Genomic DNA, 22,992 nt, shown 5'->3' on the forward strand with positions numbered 1-22,992 from the left:
CCATCCATATCCGACCTAGAGCATCCTCGTCCGAAGCCACCCGCTCCTGATGCAAGGGCCAGGTGCCATAAGGACCCTACCAAACTCTCTCGTGGTTTTGCATTCCAAAGCGTTTCAGCCAGCCAATAAATTGGACAGCGCAAGCGTAACATCCGCATTTGACCCCATTTCCGAGACTTGCCGTTTCTGGTTTCGATAGATTCCAAGACAAATGCGCTAGGGACCAATCGGATGCATAACGGGGGCGTTGGAGGAATTGTGGCCTGGGGTTGGTTCAACGCAGATGCCCAGGAACAAGCGGCGTGATGACCATCGCTAACTCTAATCAGATCACCTCGCTACTGGCTTGATGGGAGAGGCTTCAGCTTGGCTGTCCATTCGTCATGAAGATGTTGGGCTGGCCTCAGCTGCCCACTCTTGGTGCTACTTTCTCAGGATGGGTCCTTGACACCTTCAGAGCATGAGGAATGATGCAAAACGCAGAATCATGTTCATGTGGACTAACCCAAAGAGCACTCGCTGGTCGTGAAAGCCGTTGACCGTAGAGTGCCTGACGTACAAAACGTCTCTAGTTCATGAACTAACCCTAGTCACATTAACGAGATCCGGGTATTAAGACGACCAAGCTCTTCTAGATGACGCTCAACGAGGATGACCTCATGCTCGACACTGCCATTGATCTGTCATATCGCCACCAGATATGACTATCCGGGTTTGCTACTACTTACGTGGACCCGGTCATGATCATGCAGATGATCGTTCCGTTTATGAGTGTTCGCCTTTGACGGGGCTTCCATCACATTTCTGCAACGCCAACCCAGGTTATGCTTACCTTCCACCCAGGCTCCGATAAGCTTAAAGACTATGGCTTGCCATCATCATCACTAAAAGATGGAAACTGGGGCGCAATCGTCATCCATCACTCGACTCCCCGCTTGATCAAGATTATGGTGGCGTGGAGAACATGGGGTGAAAACCGGGAGCTTCTTTGACGAGAGGGCAATATGGCAAAGTCCAGGCATTTTCCCGTAGGATGCCACTTTGGATTATGAGGACAATGGCATCCAGAGGCGTGATGGCACACCTTTTAATATCATCAACAGCTAAGTACGCGCCTAAAATGACACAGGCTGATAAGGCCACAAATCATAATTCGAGAAAGTGATTGAAAAACCAATGATTCACATACGTAGGTAAACAGTCTAATTTCTCTTCCACTCCCCACTCCGATGCCCAAGTGATATCATACTCCTCAACAACGCCCCTCGTGACAAATGCCCACAAACTCAACAATCGATCAAACTCCACTCAAAATCGCGGTAGGACGAAGTTGGAAGTAAACCAAGGACACTCTGAATATTCATCTTCACGTGCTGGCAGCTCAAGCACCTCCTCCTTGGTCATGTTCCACACACCACGCCACATCCCAACCATCTGCACAGCTGATTTGCGAAGTCTTCCTGCCCTGTGGCGCTTTGAGAGATCCCAGCCCGACTCTTTGTCGAACACGTGGTCTTGCTGGATTGCGAACCCAGGTGGGAGTTCCACCAGGTCCTCGGCCTTTTCCTTGTCGTGTACCTCGCACGGGCTGGTGAAGTTTGGTCGTAGGCCGTAGATGGGAAGATCGGTGAGAGGCCAGTCGAGCTGGCGATTGACCTGAAGGATCTTCTTTTGAATTGCCTCGGGGTCTAGAGGCGAGTTCCATTTGGAAAAGGTAACGATGTGGTTGTTTTCGTTTGTTATCTCGACTCTCACAGTGGGAGGATCGAATTCTGTTTGCTGGATCCAGACGTCCAGGTGCGGGATCGAGTCCCAGATGGTGACCCTGTTATTGTACAGAGTGGCCGGGTCGACGGGTTGAAGGACGTATTCTAAAGCCGTTGTTTCGGAGAAGAGAATGGCAGCAGCGCCCATGAAAATTAGGGCCCGAAGGTTGGAACCAATCTTAGACATCATGATTGACTTGGGTAACTGCAGTTGTTGTGATGATTGGCGATTGTGTCGAAGGTGGTTGTAGTTGTAGTGGTGGTTTTTGAAGGAGGAAGTGACAGTGATGATGTTGAAAGTGATTGGAAAAGGGAAAAAGAGAAGCCCTGGTCGCAATGGGATGTGGTACTATTTATGTGTGTCTGTTCAGCAATCCAACGACCAGGCAGAAGGAATAAGTAAACAAATAATTTATGATTGCCGGTGGTCATGCATAAAGTTCCATGTGAAAGTAAACTGTATTTGCAAAAAGAACCGGTAAGTATCCTCAACAATGAGTATACAAAACCTTGTTCAACCTATCAATGTTCCCCCTGTCCTACGTAACCGATTTCCTGCCACACGAGCTTGAATCTCTCCAATAGTCCCATGTCGGGCATGAATGTCCTATCAAGAAGCTGAACCACTTCGGTCCATTTCGTCACTTGCATCGAGTCAAAAACCCTCTGCAATCTGTCAATGTACCACGTTCGAGTCTCCATCGACTTTTCCGCTGCAACAGCCCCAACAAAAAACTGCCAGATAGTTGGCTCGACCGAGGAACACAATCTGATATGAGGCTGTGCCAGAGACTGCCTCAGTTCCTCGGCAAGAACACCAAAATCCGTGTCAGGCCTCGATAACCAAGAAAGCAACAAAAATAGCTGCAAAGCAAAACGCAGAGTGCGGATGTAGTGGTCATCACTTCCCAACACAACCTCCACTTCAAGCTGCAAGCAGTCGACCTGATGTTCAATACTGAGAATTTCGTTTTTCGACGGAACTCTTGTTGCATTAAACTCGTCAAGTGCTTTGCGGAGCTGCGATATGCCGCTGGTTATTCTGGAAACGTCTAGAGACGTTGGGTTATCCTCGTTCCGCAGGGCTTGCATAAGTTTTTCGTGGGAGCCGTTGGTGGACGTGATTGCTTGACCGATCGAGTCGCTATCAATCAGTCAGTGAAATACTGATGTACGTTGGGACAACTTCTTACTAGATGAGAAAGTCGGAGAACCATGATGGAACTCGAGTAATTCCCGCTGCCCGTCTCAGTCTGATCATCTGAGCCAAACCCTGGATATGCACGTCCAACGCTCTTTCATCACTTGCAAGCCGCTAATCAACAATGTGTGAGTAACTGCAGCAACAAAAAACTCAATTTTAACCTCTCACCTCAGCAAAAGCCAACGTGAACACAGCCCCGAGCATGCCGTCCGACAAACCAGCGGCAGTGTCGAGTCGTTTGTTGATCATGCTAATAGCCATACACTTTCGTATATCGGCTTCTCGGGACGTCCATGGGCTTCTATGCCTGGGTGTGTACTTGAGGCCAATAGCCATGGACGCCTCGATGAGAGCGGGCTCGGCAAGTAGTTGATCGACCCAGACCGTCTCCCTCTCGGAACCGGGGTAGCCGTAGCCAGCCGGGAAGACGATGGGTCGGAACTCATAGAGCACTAGGCTTGTTAGTTGCATCCCCAAAGTGTGGTTCAAGGTTACTCACGGTAGCTAATCGAATTATGGGGGTCTCTAGAGCGTGTTGACAATAGCATGTCGGAGCCGGGGTCCAAGAGGGGTGCTGTCGGTACTTGGGGGGTGGCTTCATTGCCAGACATGGGTTTCTCCGACCGAGCTACCAAATCTCTTTCATGGATCTCTTGGAGCTTCTTTCGCTGTCTTTCCTTGGCAAGCCTCTGTCTTCGCCTAGCAAAATTCGTCTTGGTGATGTGAGCTCTCATCTGCTTCGTCTCCACCACCCCCAAACCAGGGGCATCACTAGTGTTGAGAAATGTCAACTGCAACGGCATGATCAAAGTTCCAGCACAAACAATGAAGTATTTAGCCCAGTTTGAGTGTGAATTCAGAAGAAAAGAAGGAGAGAATCGATCTCGAGGTCCAACACCTGGCTGACCAATACCAGATACCGTGATCCCGAGATGACGGAGATGAAGTGCGGCCTTACCCTTTTAGGAAAATCAGATTGCTTGGCAAAAGTGGAGCCTCGGAGAGGTCGGAGCGGATCAGCCCTGGACTATCACCGACTCCCGATTAGGAAAACAAGATGCTTCAATCATGGCCTATCATTCTGGAGGCGATCTTTCTATCACTTGTAAAGGCTTTATGATTGTTTGATAGTTGACTCCATGATATCCCGTCCTTCTTGTATCTGATTGGATGTCCTTGATCTACCCCAGGCGTCAGCATGTGTACCCCATCGCTTGTCCTAATTCCCAGGTCAGGGCTGATTAATAACCCAGCTCGCATATTAACGTTGATGAGGCTGTTCGACGAAATAGGAAAACAAGATAGCGGATAATTCGGGTTCACTTCAAAGCGGTGTTCAAGTCTGACATTGCTAGGCTGGAAAGGATGGCTCTCTTCATGTATAAAACGTCAACTTTGCTACTTTATCTTTCCTTCAGAACCATCACAGCTCATTCTAACTATCTCAAACTCATCAAAGTGCACCATTCACTCATAATTACCCTTCATCATGTCTCGCTTTACTCCTCAGCTGGCCGGCGCTCACGTCCTCGTGACAGGTCAGTATCTCTCACTCTGTGGTGCCGTCTCAGAAGACATTCTCACAATTATTTAGGTGGTCGTAAAGGCATTGGAAAGGTCATCACTGAAACCCTTCTTGCCGAGGGAGCCAATGTCTCGTATTGCTCACGAAATGTCACCGGTGAAGAGTTTGCGACTTTCAAGGGTGCAATCGGGGGAGCACGTGCTGTTGGCACAAGTGTTGATATTGCCGACCCTGAGTCAATCAAGGCTTGGGTTGAAAGCGCCGCCGAAACTTTTGGCGGGATTGATATCGTTGTTGCAAATGGTGAGCCTGGCCGTGAGCCTTCAAAGCTGAATGTTCAGCTAACTTTTCCATAGCCTGCCCAAAGTACACCGGCCCAGCTATCGAGGAGTGGCAAAAGAGCTTTCAGGCCGACGTGATTGGTCTTATTAGCCTCATCCATGCCGTAACTCCTCATCTGGAGAAGCGAGACGGTGCCGGCTCCATCATCGTCATCAGCTCCCTCGCCGGGTTTGAGGCGAGGCACCCAGCACACACTGGCCCATACACGACATTGAAGCGAGCCCAGGCAACCTTGGCCAAGGACTTTTCGCGTGTTCTCGGTCCTAAGGGTATCAGAATCAATTCGATTGTCCCAGGGACCATCGACTCTCCGGCGACGATCCTACCTGATGGAACTGAGGAGCCAAGCACCTTTCAGGAGGTCATGACAGCCAACCCAACCTTCCTAGAGAGCCTGCTAGCGAGCATCACTCTGGGAAAGATTGGTCACGCTCAGGATGTTGCCAATGCCGTGGTATTTCTTGGCAGTCGGCTTTCGAGCTACATCACAGGTACCAACTTGATCATCGACGGCGGCATTTCCACTACTCTTTGAATGGAACCCCATGTATATAGGCTTCGAACTCATAGATATGGCTGGGTTTGCTTCTTTAGTAACTCAAATCATCTCCTATAGCCAGCAGAGAAGTCGCATAGGTCGAATATGCATCTCTCTTCTCGCCCAATCTGCTGCAGCGCGGCTGTCAAATATCTGATAGGCTTCTTGGGCGCTTTTCACATGTCTGCATTCCTGCTTTGGTCGGCTTGAGTACACATTTCAACGGTAACACAGCGACCAGCCTCTCCATTCCTATTATTGCTGTGCAACCTACTGCAAAGAGTGAATGATTGTTTCTAATTCTCATCCAGGTATCAACAATATTCAAGTCATTTGGTCTCAGTGTATTCGACTAAGCGACCTCACAGCTGAGTCTGTACAACCAGAGCCAAAACACGCAACGTCAGGCATGTATGGTGTTGATGTCCAACGCAAAGTTAGTGTCTGGCAACACGAGGTCCGTGGCTCGGAATTTCTGGGTCAGCCAATGCCGGGATATCCGAAGCAACGCTTGGCATGGACAGGTAACAAAGACACAACATCCGACAAACAAGATATAAACATAAGCCCAGATGCATACGATGGCGTCAAATAGAAAATAACGATGACGAGACAGGAAAGGCATCACTCGCAGCATCAAGACGTGGTGAAACACAAACACGACAGCAGTCTCGCATCTTGGCAAGGTCATTGGCCTGTGCTAGACATCCCTGACGCACTGCCCCATGGCGCCAAGCGTGGCAGTTGAGACGCCAAGACGTTGGCAACCAGGCCTGAAAGGCACAAGCAGCGTCTTGTCCTACGCGGTCAAACGCGAGCGATACGTGGCATCACTCGAGATGACTGAGGCTGTGCTAGGTGGGTGGCGTGGACGGCATTGCCACGGCGGCCTCCGCCCCTCTGATTGGGCATCAAGGGTATGATGGAGACGGTCCACAGGGATGGCGGTGCAGGGACTGCTTAGTCGACCGCTTGTTTGTACGTACATAGTATGTTTGTTGATATATTTAACCTAGGACCCCGTCTTTCTGAGAGGGGCTCTCAACTCTACTTCCTAGACACAATCTACAACACCAAGAATCATCATGAGCTACAACGACGACCGTCAGGGCTACCAGCAGGGTGGTAATTACCAGGGTGGTAACTACCAAGGCGGTTACCAGCAGGGCGGATATGGCGGTGACGACCGTCAACAAGGTGGTTACCAACAGGGAGGATACGGCGACGACCGCCAGCAGGGAGGTTACCAGCAAGGAGGATACCAGCAGGGAGGTTATGGTGGTGACCGTCAACAAGGCGGCTATCAGCAAGGTGGCTACCAACAGGGCGGTGGTCCTGGCGGCGGTCTTGCAGACACCTACTTCTCTGAGAACCAGCAGCACCAGGGACCTCCCGGATACGGCAACCAAGGTCCTCCACCCTACAACCAAGGCCAGGGTCAGTTCGGCGGCCCAGGCGGACCTGATGGCCCAGACGGCGAGCGCGGCGTGATGGGTGCTCTCGCTGGAGGTGCTGCCGGTGGCTTTGGCGGCTACAAGCTCGGCGGCAAGACCGGACACACCAAGACAGCTGCCGTCGTCGGTGCCCTTGCCGGTGCCTTTGGTGGCCACAAGCTTCAGGATGCCGCCGAGGACTGGAAGGATGACCGAGATGAGAAGAAGGAAGAGGAGAAGCGACGAGAGGAGGAAGAGAAGCGCCGAAGGGAGGAAGAGAAGCGCAGGAGAGAGGACGACAGATACAGGAGGGACGATGAAGGAAAGCATAGACGTCGTCGTGGATCTCACTCCAGCTCGAGCTCTGACTCGGACTCTGACTCGGGCAAGGGCAGACGTCGCCGTGGAAACTATGCCGGCAACTTCACTGCCTCTTCCAGAGACATTCGTCTCGATACTCACGGCGACTACATCCTCAGCGCTTCATGCGGACGTGGCGATGGCTCTCGCAGCCACAGTTCCATCTCCCTCAACAGAGTCCTCGAGAACCACCGCGGCAGCTTCCGCTGGGTCGACAGCGGAAAGCGTGGCGGAAGCAACACTGTCACTGTCCAGCATGGCGACACCCTCCGCACCATCGCAGCCCGTTTCAACTGCTCCTTTGACGAGATTGCCCGCCACAACAACATCAACAACCCAGACCTCATCTATCCAGGCCAGACGCTCCAAGTTCCAGGCGGTGGCAGCTCTGGTGGGTACGGCAACTTTGGTGATTCGGCGCGCAACGTGCGTCTTGTTGATGGAGGCCAGAAGCTGGAGGCTGAGCTGTCCCACAATGGGGAGTGGTGCTTCAGCTCGATTGTGCTGGATGAACGGATAGAGAACAACCATGGTGAGCTGAGGCTCATCTAGGATGGCTAGGATGATTCGAGCGGGTTGAGCAGATTGAACTTTCCTTGATTTTTGCAGCTCTTGTGTTTTCCTCCACTCGCCGGTCCTATCTAGGGATCGAACAAAAGCAATGTTCCTAGCATACAAAAATATCAGAATGCCATGCCTAGAGCTACATGTTGCTCAACTATTGTTCAACCATTTTACCGTTCCTCCTTCTCATAGAATCAAAGGGTGGTCCAGCGCTGGTCCACAATCTAGGTACGCGTCCTTCTACTAGAGCGCTATCTAAGACACTAGAAAAGCTAGTGCAATCACGTTAATGCCTTAACGCGTCTCAGAGATTGCAGTTAGAGGCAACCTAATTATAGCCTTCTCGGTCTGTGGCCACGTTTCGGCTTCGTCAATGCCAAGTTGAGGCCCTGGCCCTGGTCCAAAGCTTAGCGATGGCTCAGCCCTGACTGGCGAAAGCTTAAACTTCTTTCCACCAGGTTCCGTGACATCCTGAGATGCAAACTCTCTCCGCTCTTGGCAGGGGCCTCCTTCGATGCCATATACGAGCGCCCAACGAGGCCGAGCAACGAACTCACTAGCCGTGTCTGGTAAAGGGCTGTTTCAAATGCACAGCTGCGGGGTAGAGCTTGCCGGACCTCCGAACCAAATTGTTTGGATGTTTCTCTTCACCAGAAGGCCAGTCGGAGGGTCTTACCCAACGTCCACAGCACGATCCTTCCTTTCAACATTTCTGACATCAATTGACACGTAGAGGAAGACTAGATGTCAGAAAGATGCCAATTGCATAATTTCAGACCTCTATCGAGCCTTCTCGATGCAGTTCACCAGCTGAAAGTCCATCCCCTGATGCTGTAGGGTAACTAATCCTCTATACGATCAGCCCCATGATCTGCGAATCAGACCACCCGATAAGAACACGAGGGCCCCTTTAATTAGTAGTACGACTTTGTGATTGGGGGTACCACCAACAAAAGGTCCACTGATAAACATGCCCGTCAGCAGAGCATCATGGCCAACAGTCAAAATCTGCGTCCTCTCCTTTTGCTTCATTTCACGATTTTTCAAGATGAATTCGTGTCTTCGTTGCTCAGGGCAGTCCTCTGTCTTTAAATTCTTCTATGTATTTATTCTCGTCACTTTTATACTGGTTCTGACTGGCCAATACGAGTCCGTTCTTGAACCGCCAAGGGTCCCACAGCCCACGATTAGCACAGTATCAGACCAAGAAAACGCCTACGTCTTTTACGCGACGGACAACACCTACGCGTGCTCAGTTTTGGTCAATGTTCATATTCTGAGAAAAACACACGAGACGAAAAGACGAATTATTGTTCTAGTCTCCAAAGATGTCTCATCCAAGTACCATTCTTCGTTCAAGTCCCTCAGCGCAGAGGTCATCCAGCGGAAGCCCATGGGGCTCCATCCCGAAGCGAACAAAGATTATAAAAATTCGCTGCTCAAACTCGAGGCTTTCAGGTTGCCCGAGATTGACCCTGGGCTGAAGCGTCTTCTGGTAGTTGAGGGTGATCAACTTGTCTTGAAAGATCTCGACCACCTTTTCGACCTGCCCCCAGCAGACATTTACGCCCCAAGAGCCTACTGGGTCCGAGACGAGCTCTTCAGCAGTACCCTTATGCTTATCCAGCCAACACCGGAAATGTGGAATGATATCAAGGATATGGTTCCGAATCTGCAACCTAACCAGCTGGAGATGGATGTCATCAACGATATCTTCTCAGGAAAAGCTGCTCCAATCCCCGAGTCATACGTGGTACTGAACAGTCACTGGTCGGAGTGGACCCTTCCTTCATGGTTCGCACCCAGTGCCTCTGTCGCCACATCAGAAGCAGCTGGGGCAACACCAACACCCTCGGCGAAACCCTCCAAAGAGGAGTTGGATGAGCTGTCTCTCCAGGCTCACATCGTTCATTTCAGTGCTGATATTGGAAAGCCTTGGGACTACGATGTATGGCAGGTTGGGGAGTTGGAATTCAATGCGCATCAAGTGTTGCTCCTTCAATGGCAGGAATGGAGGGTAAGGGCTTTGGCGCTGTGCCCGGCGGGGGTAATTGATCATGTCTGATCGGAAGTCATAATGAGATGGATGTAAAGGGAACGGACTGTAAGCATTGTAATTGTAATGAAAAGTGTATGAATAGTTTCTTCAAACAGCTGGGCCTTGTGTCACCTCATCATCGGGAGCCCGTGCGTGTCTTGATCGATCTGAGTTGTGCGACTAGACAGAGAGGAATGCCGTGAAACTGAAGAAGAGCTCTTGCGTATGCAATTGACTACGTAACGTCGTGAACTGTGGGCTGCTTCGCCGTGCTGAGGTCTTGAGCTACTTTAGCAGGGATTCACTCCCTTCAAAACACTGTTGCTGGCTCGTCCCCCTCTCAAGCGGGGTAATGCGAGTGACTACCGAATGCTACCCCTATATTTTACAACCTTGCTATTGACAACTCGTAGTGAAGCGTCTCGCTTATTAGACCGACGATTGCTTGTCAAAAAGAGGAGTATTGGGTGCTGAGTAATCGGAACATCTCCATCCAGCTTCCACGATTGGAATCTTCCTTTGCTCCGATGACGTGCGGAGGTGGAGTTTGAACCTCACCCCCGCTATATAAACCATTAAAAGCCTCACGTAACGTTGCCCTCGATCCTTCATCCTCAGAATCATCCAATCACTATCTTACTCGAGAATTATCAAGTCGGACCAACACTAGTCGCAAAACCTATCCAAAATGGCTCAAGTCCTGGTTGTCTATCCCTCTGGTCCGTCGTTTGACCATGACTACTACATCAAGACCCACATGCCCCTCGTCGCTGCGTAAGTGATCCTTGGGCTGCGAGGGGAATCGAGAACTGACAGATCTTGATAGTTCTTGGGGCTCTCTTGGTCTCCTGAGCTGGGAGATCCTCAACTTCCCCGCCGATGCTCCTTACCAGGTCCAGGCTACGCTGAAGTGGAAGAGCATCGCCGACTTTGAGGCTGCCGCTGCCTCCCCCGCAGCTGAGAAGGTTTTTGGGGACATCAAGAACTTTACTTCTGCTGAGCCTATTCTTCTCAAGGGCGATGTCGTTGCCTCTCAGTCTCTGGCTTGAAGACTTTTCGATAGATATGAATAATGACATCGTAATGTGTTGAGAACTATGTTCTGTACCAACGACCTGACTGACCATCTTGGCCTAAAGGAAGGGGAGAAGAATCGCTAAATCCACCAAAACAATGAAAACGACGGCCTTTACTTGCTAACTCCTATCTCCGAAATCTGAATCAGGGCCAAACCGAACGTCAATGCCGCCGTAAGAATGGTGGCCGGCACAAAGGCATTCTGCAAGTCCGTGGAGTTGACATAGACCAACCAAAGAGCCACAAAGATGAAGTTGAAGACAAGGCAGAAAACCATCCAATACAGCAACCTCCGCTGCGAGAAACCCATCTTGGCATGCAGTCCCCAGCCGATCTGACCCATCTCCTTGACCAAGGGGGGAGGGTTCAGCTTCTTGGGTAGCATCGAGATAATGGTCTTCTCGCCTTTCCCTTTGCTTGGATACATCAGCCCACACACCATCTGCTTTCTTGCGGCTCTCATTTGAACATCATGCGGTTGAGGGACGGCGTGTGTATAGTCTTGAGCCGTACTAGGAGGAAGAAGCCCGGTTTTCATGGAGCCGACCTCGCTGTCATCGCGCCGCACAATATAGAACTACATTACTTGTCAGCATTCGATATTTTCCTGGATTTCATCGCTCCGGCTGGTTTACCTGGATGAACTCCACTTCAGTGCATCTCTTCCAAGAAAATAGCCACCCAAGCCAGCCACGGGCCGAATTGATGGCCTTGTTCACATGCCGATACAACTCTTCGTCGTCCACCAAGCTCTCCGAGTTGAGTATTGGAAACAGGTGACTTTCCGTTGGTTCGGTAAACGTCTTTTCGACACACCAATAAATGTCTCTCGAGGGGCCTGGAGCCGGCATTGCTGTGGAAGATTGAACAGTGCCACCTGCGAGAGCGATGTTGCCAAGTGGAGGCCGGCCACTGATACCTCCAGGCTGTCCAACGGTGTTCGATGACATATTGCTAGGCGAAGGCTTTGATGAATTGGACTGCTGATTGGTGACGGGGAGGAGAGGGTGGCTGTTGGTGATTCTCGGCAAGCACACTGGCTTATAGCTCCTGAGCTCGTCTCGAGACAGCGGCATGCAAAGCTTACTTCCTTGCCACTTACCATAGAAATATCTTATCAGTGCTAATTCTTTCTACTGGCACTGGACACTCACCTCCCATGTCATCAGGAACTGATCAGGTCTGAGATTTGGTCGTGGGTTAGGAAAAGGCCCCCAATCGATTGGTCGTCCGAACCATTCCTGAATCCTGAACTGAAGAATTTCAACTTGGGAGAGAGGACTAATTTGATCCGCAGGCGTGAATCTTGCTAGCCTCGAGCCGTCGTCGTAGCTGATGTTTGGAAAATTGGCCTGGATGAAGAATGTGAGCCACCACCAGTGGTATGTGAAAAGGGCTTTGGAGCTTAGAAAGAATATGCTCACCTCGACTAGTGCTTGACACACCTCTTCTATCGTGGGCCTTTGGGCAGACTTGGCTAGCATTCCGGCAAGCATAGGTTCAAGGTGTTTGGCTCTCATATCCTTATGAGCCATAACATCAAGCCAGTTGATGACATGGATCTTTACCTTTGCACCGCGATCAGAGCGAGTGTTGTTGGGCCTGTCAGAAAACACATTGCCTCCATCGGTTCTGATGGAACCTCGAAAATCGACGACACCTTCCGAGCCCCCACACACTAGAAACGCCAACATCTCGATAAAGACGTACCCGAGCTTCCAGATGTCATCGGCCAACATTTCTGTGGCGGATGGAGCATGAAGCCTCTCAGAACTTGGAGTACGGGATTGAATGTCTGGCGAAGGCCTTCGAAACCCGGGGGAGTCGTAAAGTTGGGCAACACTTCCAGCTTTCCAAATGGATGCTCCATGGAGATCAGTTGATAGCCCAAAGCCTGTCAGCTTCAGCATAAGGGTTCCTCCAGGTTCCGGATCCTCGTGGATAAAGATATTAGAGGGTTTGATGTCGCGATGAGCCATCTGAATCGAGGAATGAAGGTAGGCCACTGCACTCGAGAGTCCAGCAAACTGGCCCCAGAGCGATTTTTGGGCGCGTGTCTGAAGCCCAACATCTTTGTCGTACCTTCCTAGAAACAGCTGGCTGAGATTTCCCAATGCAAGAGGAAACAAGAAGTTCAAGTATTGACTTCCGTTCTCCTCGCATCTAAAGACGGAGAGCGTCTCGACTACATGGGGATGATCAAGGTTCTTGACGAGCTCTAAGGACTGATACTCGGCCCAAAATGTATCAAGAGCAGTATTTCTGTGTAGCCTTTTGACCGAAAACTGTTCGTTCGAGGATATTAGCGTTAGAAATTCCCTGGGGTTAATTAGGTAGGCACCTTTTGAACGCCCCTCTCTTCCCTTGGCTGATCGGGCTGATCGGGCCGATCTACAGACCATCGAATGCGACCCGTAACGTCAAACATAGTGTATGTCTCACCAACTTCCCGCGGGACCGAATATAGGCCACTTCGTATCTTGCCTCCCTCCTTGTATTTGTCAAATCGCTCCAATTTAAGGTAGCCTTGCTTGGCCGACTTCAACCCCATGTTGAGGCCTACTAGCGCGATTTCTTGGGAATCTGGTTGGAACAACGGGATCTCGTCGACATCAGGCATGTCAAGTTCTGCAGGTATCTCTAATGGCTCTTTGTCCTTGTACTCATCTGAAATGTCTGCCTCAACGGGGGATATTGCAGGCTGTTGGACCCTGGGGGGGTTGATCGTCGGCCCAGGAGCTGGAGTTATTGGCTGATCGTGTAGAGGTTCGTGGGGCTTGCGCAACGTTTTGTTCTCATCTTCAATGCCTGTCTCAATGGGAGATATTGCAGGTTCTTGGACCCTGACGGGGTTGTTGGTCAACTCAGGAGCTGGAGTTATTGGCTGATCGTGTAGAGGCTCGCGGGGTTTGCGCAACTTTTTGTTCTCATCTGCAATGTCTACTTCAACGGGAGATGTTGCAAGCTCTTGGGTCCAGGGGGGCTTGTTTGGAAACTTAGGAGTTGAACTTCTTGGATGATCGTGGAAATAATCCATCGTTCGTCCCTCATCAACTCGTAACATCGGGCCGTGCGTGGATGCTACTTGTGGTGACCATGGAGGACCGGTGACAGCTTCCCGCTGCACCGCTTCGATCAACTCGTTTCCGCGTCTAATGAGCGTGTTTGTAGTTAGCCGATAATTTGATCCCCTCAACATGTCATCTAAAATGAAACGACTCATCATCTCGGAGATGCTGTCGTTCTCTCGTTTCTGTTTTAGAACCTTGTCATGAAACTCCTTGACGGCCTCCAGAACGTCTTCACCATCATGAAAGCAGGCCTCGAATCCCCTGTTGTTGATGTGACCCAGTCGCTTGATAGCCTCTTTCCTGTACATCTGGTATTCATCTCGGCCGGGCTCTCCAGAGATAGACCAGACGAGAACCTCGCTGTAGACAGCCCCGAGAGCCCATACATCAACATTGGTTCTTACTTCAGGCCTCACATGAGCTTGGACTGTATGGCTGGGATAGCATTCCGGGGCGCCTGTGTTGTGATGCGTTTAGCGACCCGAGTTTCCCTTGGGGACGACTGCCAATTTTCACTACTCACTGTACATGAGGTTGCCCCCGTTCTGAATTTCGAAATGTTCATCAGGTGTTGAACCTCTCCTGGCCCCAGCCAGACCGAAATCGGCAAGCTTGAATCGAATATCGAACCTTGTGCTTTCCCGCGGTGTACTCCTTGGTGGATGAGGGAAGACTAGAATGTTGGCAGGCTGAATAGCTTGATGGACCCTACTTGTGGTCAGTATCTGTCCCAAACTTGCCGATAAATACTCACGCCGTGATGAACCCCTTCCCAGACTCTCCGTCACTCGATGGCCTGGCGAGGGTGTGGAGGACGTGCAACCCTGACACTAGCTTCAATAACTCGCGCCAGAGCATCTCAAATTCCGCCGGAGTGACGGGAGGCGTGGTGTCTTTGAAGAAGTCCAAGAGAGAGCCCATGGAGGCATACTCGAGTATTATGACGCGCGTGTCATCTTCCTCAAAAGAAAACGAGCCGTAGTGTTTGGCGATGTGCTCTTGAGCCTTAGGCTTCTCAGAAAGTCTTGCATAGAGCTCCGCTTCAGCCTTATATTGGCTTTTCATGTCGGGGCCCTTGAACGTCTTGAAGACGAAAGTAGTGTCCTATACCATGTAAGTTAGCTCATGTCTTTCAAACGGACCAAAAACGTACACCAGTCATCGTATTGCAATCGGGGTTAATATGGACTTTTTCGTAAGATGGACCATTGCTAGCCCGGGCAAGGTCTCCGAGCGATTCACCATATGTCACGGGTAGTATTTGTCGGGTATGCAACTCCCTCTTGAAGATCAACTCCTTGCTAAACTCCAGGGGGCAGAACATCCACTGCTCGTCCCAAAAATCCCGAAGAGGTGTCTTCCATTCGAAAGAAGGATCCAAAATGGGCAAGTCGAAGTCGTCTCGGTTCCTGTTCGTAAAGAGTGTGATTTTCTGTGTTTGACCGACATAAACCAACGTTGAGAAGATGCGTAGGAATCTTGTAACAATCTGGGCTGCATTTTCCTTTATATTGCAATATTCGAGAGCTTCCCGGACTGGCTCGATGTCCCAATATAATTCAAGTAGAGAAGGGGGAACATAAGGACGTTCTTGGTTGTGGCCATCCACACCGGTCTTCTGATTATGGTGTACCCATTCACGAAAGTGAACGGTATGTTCGTTCTTCATATCGACGGAGCCACTCATCTTGGCTCTGCAAGAAACATGCCGCGGAAGATGAATACGAATAGACTTAGAAAATGAACATGATGTGGAGTTGGAAGGGTTTCGCTGTGACCTGGGAGGAAGACGGTATGGGTGAGGCAAGCGACCGGCAGAAGACAAAGGAACGAAGAAGTGCTTTGGTCAGGTTCGCAAAAATCTCGGGAAGCCCTTGTATTTTACCAGAATGGATTATTCAGCTACGCCACGCCTGCTGCCTCGTCTACATCATTGAGGGCCGCGGCTCATCTAGGCGCCCGAGCTGGTTGACCCCCTCACGTGGGGAATCACCGGAGCCCAATGCCTTGAGCCAAGTCTGCCTTGGGTGTGTTGGCTGGCTGCCTTGCTGCAGGTCTCAGACTCAAGGCGGTTAAAGCATTGTGACAATTGTGATCGACGAGGAGAACTCGCATGGAACACCCTTATTACTGTAGGTGCGGAGGAGCTTGGGCTCTTTGCACTGAAACGAAGTTTTGCAGATAATGAACATGAATCTTTGGAACAAAGTGTTCGCTGAAACTTCTGAGCATCCAGGCTCATTATCAGTCACTTGCACCATATCTAGTCTAGCCTGCCCGCGACGTCTCCTCGGAAGCCAATCTCGCAGACCGACTCGCAGGATGAAAGTAGAAAACATCAAAGGCAGACTTATTGAGAGGAACAGTTCAAAGGCGTGCGGGTGGAGATTCGCAGCCTCCTTAAGGCACCTAGCATCCTCGTTTATCTCGACTAGCCCGCCCTGAAAGAATGTCTGGATGAGAGTATTAGTATCTACAAGTACTTTCGAGTAATTCAATGGTTCGTAGGGATTCTCACATCTAAAGTTATAGCAGCAAGGTATGCAAGTTTTACGCAGTTTATGACTTGCATCGAGATGCTCTCCAATTCCGTTTAAAGGGGATGCCTCCCCTCTTATCAGATTGTGCTTGCGAGCTCTCAGCGAGAATGCGTCCGATCTGCAAGTTGCGGTATTGCAATATGGCGTTAAACTAGAGTAGCAGTATGTTAGCGCACAAGCTGCCAACGGAGGCTGCAATGTATCACCAGTGATTTGCCTTCCTGTAACCATGCCATCAACGATTTGACCTGACTGGCTCGGATTTGGAGATTCCTTCTGACGCGATGAATACGCCGAATGAAAGACGCCAGCTCTTTCTGGCAGTTTTCCATGATCTTCCGAGGGAACCCCTCCCTGTCCCATAGATCTTGGTAGTTCTCTGCAATGTCGTGCAGTGTTTGGTCGTTGAGATCCATGACCAATCGAAAGCTTTCTAGGAGCTCACCAAAGTAGTGAAGCTGCTGTACCTCTTCAAAAGAGAATGTGTCAAGGACCACGAGTCTATCAATCTGGTCCCGGTCTTCTGTTCTGGCCTCTCTCAGCAATCGAGTCCGTGAATGGGTTGAGAGAACGGCAGCCTTTTTAGCTGCGTCGGCATCTGGATTGCCCAGCCTGAACAAGTTTAAGATCTTTCTCTTTCGATTCGGGGGAGAAGCTGCGGGCACCTTCTCGGAAAGGTCATGAGTCGAGGCCTTGGAAACGTGAAATGAAGACGCTCGGGTGAAGGCTCGCTTCATGTCTTTCGGTTGAGGGTCAATCCGGGCCGTCTGAGCTTTCGTCAAGACGTTTCGAATCTTGCTCTCAATGTCATTAATGCACTCTCTCCAATCCTCGTCACACCATTCCAGTTGAACCATGTGAATCGCGAGAGTTGCCGCAAAAGACCCTGCCCGGCTGTCCATTGCCCTAGACGCCAGCGCTGGGACCTCAGTCGTTGCCTCTTTGATTCTATCCTCCACGAGGCCGTTTGATTTGATGTTAATCCAGAAGGCTTTGCCCGTGACGAGGTCGAATGTATGGTAGACAGCCATCTGTTCAATGTTCCGTGTCGCTGTATCGTCGAGCCCAATACCTCGCTCTAATGAGCGCAGAAGATACTGCACGCGAATCTCACGCCCTGAGCGGCCTAGCTTAGGAATATCTAGTAACCTCTCATTCGGCACATCAAGGGTGTCATGATAGTTGTACCCCGTCATGTGGTAGTCAAGCGGCTCATCTGTGGAAATGAAAGAAGACACAAAGTCCAAGAAGCAAGAATCGACTTGGTGAAAGGAACATAGATATGCGAAGGCGTCGCGTGAACAGTTAAGCCGGGCACGTGAATGAGCCGCCTGGATGAAGCTAAAAAGCGTCAAAAATCGGTAGGTTTACTATGCTTGATGCCAACATACATGAAGCGAGATTTCGGGTCCTTCCCATTCTCAAGTAAATGCCTCCTCAGATGACTGTAGTGTTGAAAGTTCCCTTCTCGGTAGACTAGGGAGCGAAGTTAGTAGAAGTTGAACAAATGTCCCACTGTGTCCTGACCATCATCGCCATCGTCGAGCTCCAGGATGCTTATGTGCTCCAACGTGGGATCAAAGAGCCGTTTCTCGTCGTCTGCTAGTCGTCGGCGATAGCGCTCAAGAGTGCTTCTCAATTGCTCTGGTCTCAAAAGGTTGCACGGGTAATCTGCCCAATTCTCGCACCCATCGACAAGAAGATCGTGAGAGTTCATAGCTGCTACAAGAGGGAATGTGTACGGCAGGAGAAGTGGCCGGCCTAGGATAGGTGCTCAAAATTTATAACACATAGATAAGTACCCAAGCACCCTCCTCCCGGCACATGGGGCTCAAAGACCTCGCACAGGGATCTGACAGCAACCCAAGCACATGAAAGGACCACACCACCACCATACATGTGCCCTGACTTTAGTTGGTAACTCAGAAGTGACATTCAAGCACCGCCACTTTCTCAATCCCCTCAGCTTCTAGATTTGAGCTCTGTGCTCCACCACAACAGGGCTTTTAAGCTTACAGGTTAACACAATGCGGCCATGTGTCCTCGTGCGGCTCTGATCAATTCTCAAGGCAAACATAGCGGGATTGATTCTGCCTCGTGAAATGAGATTTCCCAGGGCAGAGCACTTCATCCAGTGGAATTTATCTGCGGTACACCCAATTCTACGCCGTGTTGCGGTGTTGTTCAGACACGTCATCGCAGAAATGTAGCCAGCTGGCAGACGTCCTTGGCACACATAATTGCTCGGCTAGAGCCATGCTTTCATTTGCTGTCTGGCAGGCATATCAGGTCATTCGTGCATGCTGTGAAACCTCAAAGTCACCACTATTCCACTGCCCCAACGCCACAACTGTATAGCCCCCACGCCCCCAAGGCTACCATTTACGCCAGCCTCGTTTATCAAGCTCGGCCAATTGATTGTGCTCAACCCGGGGTAACGTATTTGATCACAAGACACCGTGTTTTGGATGTGTCTAGCCTGAATTTGACGCTGGAAAGTGCCCGTCATGTCAAGCCTGATCCCTACTTTACGTCCAGGGCGGGTATGTCGAATTTCGATGGTTCTTGAGGCAAGTATCTACCGGTATTTGGGCGAACTTGGTATTTATGTTTCAACACTCTTTCTTGTCATCAATGAGATGTCGAAAAGAGGTCATTAACAGCCGAGGCAAGAGTAGACAACAGCGAATGATAGCATGAAATGCAAAAAGTCTTAGAGCATCATAGCTGTCTCAACATATAGATCCTACCCTCATGGACACTATTGAGCAGTTGAAAGGTGCAAACGTCAAATTGTCTAGGTGCCTATTAAGTTGAGCCATGGCAGTGTCATGAATAGTTTGATATTCTCAACCTGTGATAGCTCGGAGCCTGGGTGGTAACAATCAGAAAACCAACGACTAGGCTACTAAACATAAAACCCACCTACTTTATTGTTATTTTCAATGATGTCTCCGTTGGCTACAGCATTAAAGAACACGCTGATAAACACATAACAGTAGCATCAAAACCCAATGCTGTAAAACACGGCAACTAAGAAAACCCACCTACACTCTACTTTTTGCCTGTTAAGTCTGTAATGCATGTAGATAGTGTTTTGTGATTGGGTCCTCATGCTGTTTTTGTGCATAGGTAGCTGCGTTCTGTCCTATTGCGGCTAATGCTTTCTTCTCAGGCGTGGATAATTAGCCATAGCATCTTTCGTTTCTTGTTTTTTTTCTTTTTTGCAAGTACGTGGGGTAATCCTGCCAGAGGAAATTGCCGGTACTGCACCTTCATGATTTGATTTCGTGCCCGTTACCGAACAGACCTCTATCATCGACTTCGATTCTTATCTTTGCCCATGTCACGGTAGTACCTTTGCTGGTGACTTAAAGCGGAGCTCATTGAGACTTTTGATCCTGGAGGTTACCGTGGAGGCGATGAAGATGATGCTTCGACCCAGTAGCTCAAATACAATGCGTCCTTAGCGGTCGTATTACTAACAATACTGGTAGAGAAAGCCCGTGTGCTTTCCCCGTTCCACTGCTCTTGGAAGTTTGAAATGAGGGCCAAGGGGAGAGTTGAAGAATAAGAGTCTCTCGACTGGAAGGAAACGATTTAAATTACAGCTGTTTTAACTATGACAAGGGAAACTCAACCATCGCTAACAAACTAGCGATACGATTAAGAGAGGAAGTCGGACATCTACCCTACCTAATGTAGGGTTCAACTCACCACACTGATATGCTAACTACCTCTAGATAGCTCTCACACCTCAACGTGGGTCATGGCCGTTTAGCCTGCCCTTGGTTGCGATTTCGCTCGGGATACTTCCGTTCTTCCGATAGCGCGAGCGAACATGACATTGCTTTAGAAGCCTGTTCCTAGCTCTTATCATTTAAAAGTATGCGAATGGCTGATGAAATCCACGCGATGTAAGGATACAATACCTTATCTGCGAATCACAGCTGTCGCTGGATTGCGTGATGGGCTTTAGTGGGAAACTTGCTCGAACCGAGATCTCGCGAGATCAAGTTTAGTATTGCGTGCTCTGGAGGAACGAAAATCCTTGGCGGTATCAGGTTAGCGAGGAAGACACATTTTTCGGGAAAATAAATGAGCATGCCCTGCCCAAGGATCTTGGGCTGTCAGCTTTTGATCGTTTTCATGCAACCGCTTATCGCACCGCATCCCACCGGCGTTGTCAAGCGAATTCACAGCTGATGCTTGCAGCAATGGCACTCTCAAACATCCACGAGCTCGCCAAGCGAGCCTCGGACTCAATCGAGCCCCCGCTGCCGCAGTCGGCTGGATATGTCGTCGTTATTATCATTGGCTTCTTAATTGCGTTTTTCATGATGTTTGCAACTCACGTCTTGAAGAAGACGGTGGGGGAGGATAACAGAACGACTGAAATGTTTATGACAGCAAATCGACGGGTTGGAACCGGACTGACGGCCTCTGCTGTTATATCTTCCTGGCTCTGGAGCACGGCTATGCTAGGGAGCTCCCTTGTGGGATACAACTTTGGCGTCGCTGGCCCGTTCTGGTTTGCAGCTGGGTAAGCGTCCAAGCCATCAAGTTATCTAGTTCGAGCACTGATAATTTCCAGGTGTTCACCTATGATCGTCTTCTTCTCACTGCTTGGCATTGCCTGCAAGTTGAGGGTTCCAGAGGCTCACACTCTACTTGAGATTGTGAGAATTCGGTACGGGACAGCTGGACACCTTGTGTGGATTGCACTCTGCCTCATCAATAATATTATCGCCATCGCAAACATGCTGCTGGGCGCAAGTGCTGCTATCACTGCCCTGTGAGTGCAATGTTTCCGATGTTGGGATCATTCTAATCGTGGATAGGACTGGCATGCACATTATCGCAGCCACCTTCCTACTGCCTGTTGGCGTGGTCTTGTATACCTTCGTCGGCGGTATCAAGGCGACCTTCTTGACAGACTACTTCCACACCTTTGTCATCACCATAATTATCTGCTTTTTTACCATAAAGACGTTCTTGACACCTGAGATTGGGTCACCCTCGAGTCTGTTCCAGCTTATCGTCGAGGCTGGAAAGGCAAACCCTGTTGCGGGCAATGAGGACGGTTCTTATGTAACAATGACAAGCAAGGGGGTAAGTATAGCCAACGAGTCACTCAACTGCCCGGGCGCTAACATTCAAGGCCATGTACTTTGGTATCATTCACGTCCTCGCTAACTTTGGTCTGGTCATCATGGACACTGGCTTTTTCGCAAAGGCCTTCAGCGCAGCTCCCCAGGCCGTGGTTCCAGGCTACATCGTTGGAGGGATTGCATACTTCGGCATCCCTTGGTGCCTTGGAACGCTGATGAGTCTCTCTGCGATTGCGTTGGAAGGCACTGAAAGGTTTCCCACATATCCCCGCCGAATGTCTACAGTCGAGGTTTCGAATGGCCTGGTCATGCCATACGCTGCCATCGCAATCGCGGGCAAAGGAGGCGCGGTTGCCGTCTTGCTCATCACATTCATGGCTGTGACTTCGACCATCTCGGCCCAAGTCATTTCGGTATCCTCAATTATCAGCTTCGATATCTACCGCCGATACTTCAACCGGGATGCTACGGACAGGGACGCAATTCGCTGGAGCCACATTGGTGTTGTCTTTTTCGGCCTTTTCTCAGCAGCCTTTTCCACGGCTCTCTACTATGGAAAGGTCGACTTGGGCTGGACCTTGTATATGCTGGGAGTCCTGACTTGTCCTGGAATCTTCCCCACGGTATTCACGATTCTCTGGAAGAAGCAGTCCAAAGCCGCCGCCATCATCTCACCTCTGCTGGGCCTGGCCACTGGCATTGCGGTTTGGCTAGGCAGCGCCTCTTCGTTGTATGGAGAAGTTACCGTGGCTTCCACCGGCCAGATTTTGCCATGTGTTTACGGAACAGTCGCCTCCGCTCTGAGTCCTGGCCTCTATTCCGTGGTCATCTCGCTCATCAAACCAGACAACTACAACTGGGCCGATTTCCGGAATGAGCGCCTTGCTTTTGATCAGACAAAGACCGCTGGACAAAGTGACGAGCCAGTGTCGCATGAGCAAAGAGTTGCAAGCTACACAGCCGACAAGGCGAAGCTTAAACGGTGGGGAACACTAGCGGCGGTTTGGTCGCTGGCCACATTTCTAGGACACTGGGTTCTCTGGTAAGTTTAATCACATGCATCACTTTAAGCCATGAGCACTGATCCATTCGTTTAGGCCACTGCCCATGTATGCATCCAAGTATGTGTTTGGAAAGGGATTCTTTGACGCTTGGATCATTGTCGCCATCATCTGGGTGTGGATCACCATGTTTATTGCGGGCTTCTACCCTATCATTAACGGATGGGGTCAGCTGAAGTATGTGTACCAGCAACTGACAGGGAGTGCACACGATGCGAAGGACCAGGGTAGCAGTTCTGAAGCACCGACGATTCGCGAAGAGATCACGAGCGACCCTGAGAAGTGATTCAGTTGATGGAGATGATGGATAACGTGGGGAAGAGCTTCTTAGTAGCTAACCCCCCGTAGTTAGACCTGAGCAT

The 22,992-nt window shown here is 50.2% G+C and overlaps 8 protein-coding genes and 1 pseudogene across 9 annotated transcripts, besides 1 other annotated feature; 5 read left to right on the forward strand and 4 right to left on the reverse strand.

The window, feature by feature from the left end:
• Positions 1 to 1,308: 1,308 nt before the first annotated feature.
• Positions 1,309 to 1,956, reverse strand: NCS57_01314700 (uncharacterized protein; the record flags this gene model as incomplete). Its single annotated transcript, XM_053062795.1, has 1 exon — positions 1,309 to 1,956. The coding sequence occupies one exon, from the start codon at positions 1,954 to 1,956 to the stop codon at positions 1,309 to 1,311; it is 648 nt and encodes a 215-aa protein (XP_052907690.1).
• Positions 1,957 to 2,288: 332 nt separating this feature from the next.
• NCS57_01314800 (uncharacterized protein) lies at positions 2,289 to 3,767 on the reverse strand (the record flags this gene model as incomplete). The annotated part of the gene is made up of 4 exons (XM_053062796.1): positions 3,470 to 3,767; positions 3,139 to 3,422; positions 2,960 to 3,081; positions 2,289 to 2,910 (listed from the first exon to the last, which is right to left on the reverse strand). Exons 1-4 carry the CDS (start codon positions 3,702 to 3,704, stop codon positions 2,289 to 2,291), a joined length of 1,263 nt encoding a protein of 420 aa, XP_052907691.1. The 5' UTR covers positions 3,705 to 3,767.
• Positions 3,768 to 4,459: 692 nt separating this feature from the next.
• On the forward strand, positions 4,460 to 5,372 carry NCS57_01314900 (uncharacterized protein; the record flags this gene model as incomplete). The annotated part of the gene is made up of 3 exons (XM_053062797.1): positions 4,460 to 4,508; positions 4,565 to 4,798; positions 4,852 to 5,372. The coding sequence occupies 3 exons, from the start codon at positions 4,460 to 4,462 to the stop codon at positions 5,370 to 5,372; spliced, it is 804 nt and encodes a 267-aa protein (XP_052907692.1).
• A 1,088-nt stretch (positions 5,373 to 6,460) lies between these two features.
• Positions 6,461 to 7,720, forward strand: NCS57_01315000 (LysM domain-containing protein; the record flags this gene model as incomplete). The annotated part of the gene is made up of 1 exon (XM_053062798.1): positions 6,461 to 7,720. The coding sequence occupies one exon, from the start codon at positions 6,461 to 6,463 to the stop codon at positions 7,718 to 7,720; it is 1,260 nt and encodes a 419-aa protein (XP_052907693.1).
• Positions 7,721 to 8,702: 982 nt separating this feature from the next.
• On the forward strand, positions 8,703 to 9,797 carry NCS57_01315100 (uncharacterized protein; the record flags this gene model as incomplete). Its single annotated transcript, XM_053062799.1, has 1 exon — positions 8,703 to 9,797. The coding sequence occupies one exon, from the start codon at positions 8,703 to 8,705 to the stop codon at positions 9,795 to 9,797; it is 1,095 nt and encodes a 364-aa protein (XP_052907694.1).
• A 661-nt stretch (positions 9,798 to 10,458) lies between these two features.
• On the forward strand, positions 10,459 to 10,819 carry NCS57_01315200 (uncharacterized protein; the record flags this gene model as incomplete). The annotated part of the gene is made up of 2 exons (XM_053062800.1): positions 10,459 to 10,544; positions 10,597 to 10,819. The coding sequence occupies 2 exons, from the start codon at positions 10,459 to 10,461 to the stop codon at positions 10,817 to 10,819; spliced, it is 309 nt and encodes a 102-aa protein (XP_052907695.1).
• A 140-nt stretch (positions 10,820 to 10,959) lies between these two features.
• NCS57_01315300 (uncharacterized protein) lies at positions 10,960 to 15,662 on the reverse strand (the record flags this gene model as incomplete). The annotated part of the gene is made up of 7 exons (XM_053062801.1): positions 15,072 to 15,662; positions 14,673 to 15,022; positions 14,442 to 14,626; positions 13,189 to 14,375; positions 12,002 to 13,132; positions 11,483 to 11,944; positions 10,960 to 11,424 (listed from the first exon to the last, which is right to left on the reverse strand). The coding sequence occupies exons 1-7, from the start codon at positions 15,603 to 15,605 to the stop codon at positions 10,960 to 10,962; spliced, it is 4,314 nt and encodes a 1,437-aa protein (XP_052907696.1). The 5' UTR covers positions 15,606 to 15,662.
• Positions 15,663 to 16,625: 963 nt separating this feature from the next.
• On the reverse strand, positions 16,626 to 18,217 carry NCS57_01315400 (annotated as a pseudogene). The gene is made up of 3 exons: positions 17,986 to 18,217; positions 17,850 to 17,934; positions 16,626 to 17,799 (listed from the first exon to the last, which is right to left on the reverse strand).
• Positions 16,626 to 18,217: a sequence feature.
• Positions 18,218 to 20,675: 2,458 nt separating this feature from the next.
• NCS57_01315500 (uncharacterized protein) lies at positions 20,676 to 22,916 on the forward strand (the record flags this gene model as incomplete). Its single annotated transcript, XM_053062802.1, has 5 exons — positions 20,676 to 21,001; positions 21,053 to 21,253; positions 21,300 to 21,570; positions 21,620 to 22,611; positions 22,667 to 22,916. The coding sequence occupies 5 exons, from the start codon at positions 20,676 to 20,678 to the stop codon at positions 22,914 to 22,916; spliced, it is 2,040 nt and encodes a 679-aa protein (XP_052907697.1).
• Positions 22,917 to 22,992: the final 76 nt, after the last annotated feature.

Source organism: Fusarium keratoplasticum, chromosome 11 (assembly GCF_025433545.1).
Source record: "Fusarium keratoplasticum isolate Fu6.1 chromosome 11, whole genome shotgun sequence".
Classification (NCBI taxonomy): Eukaryota; Fungi; Ascomycota; class Sordariomycetes; order Hypocreales; family Nectriaceae; genus Fusarium; species Fusarium keratoplasticum.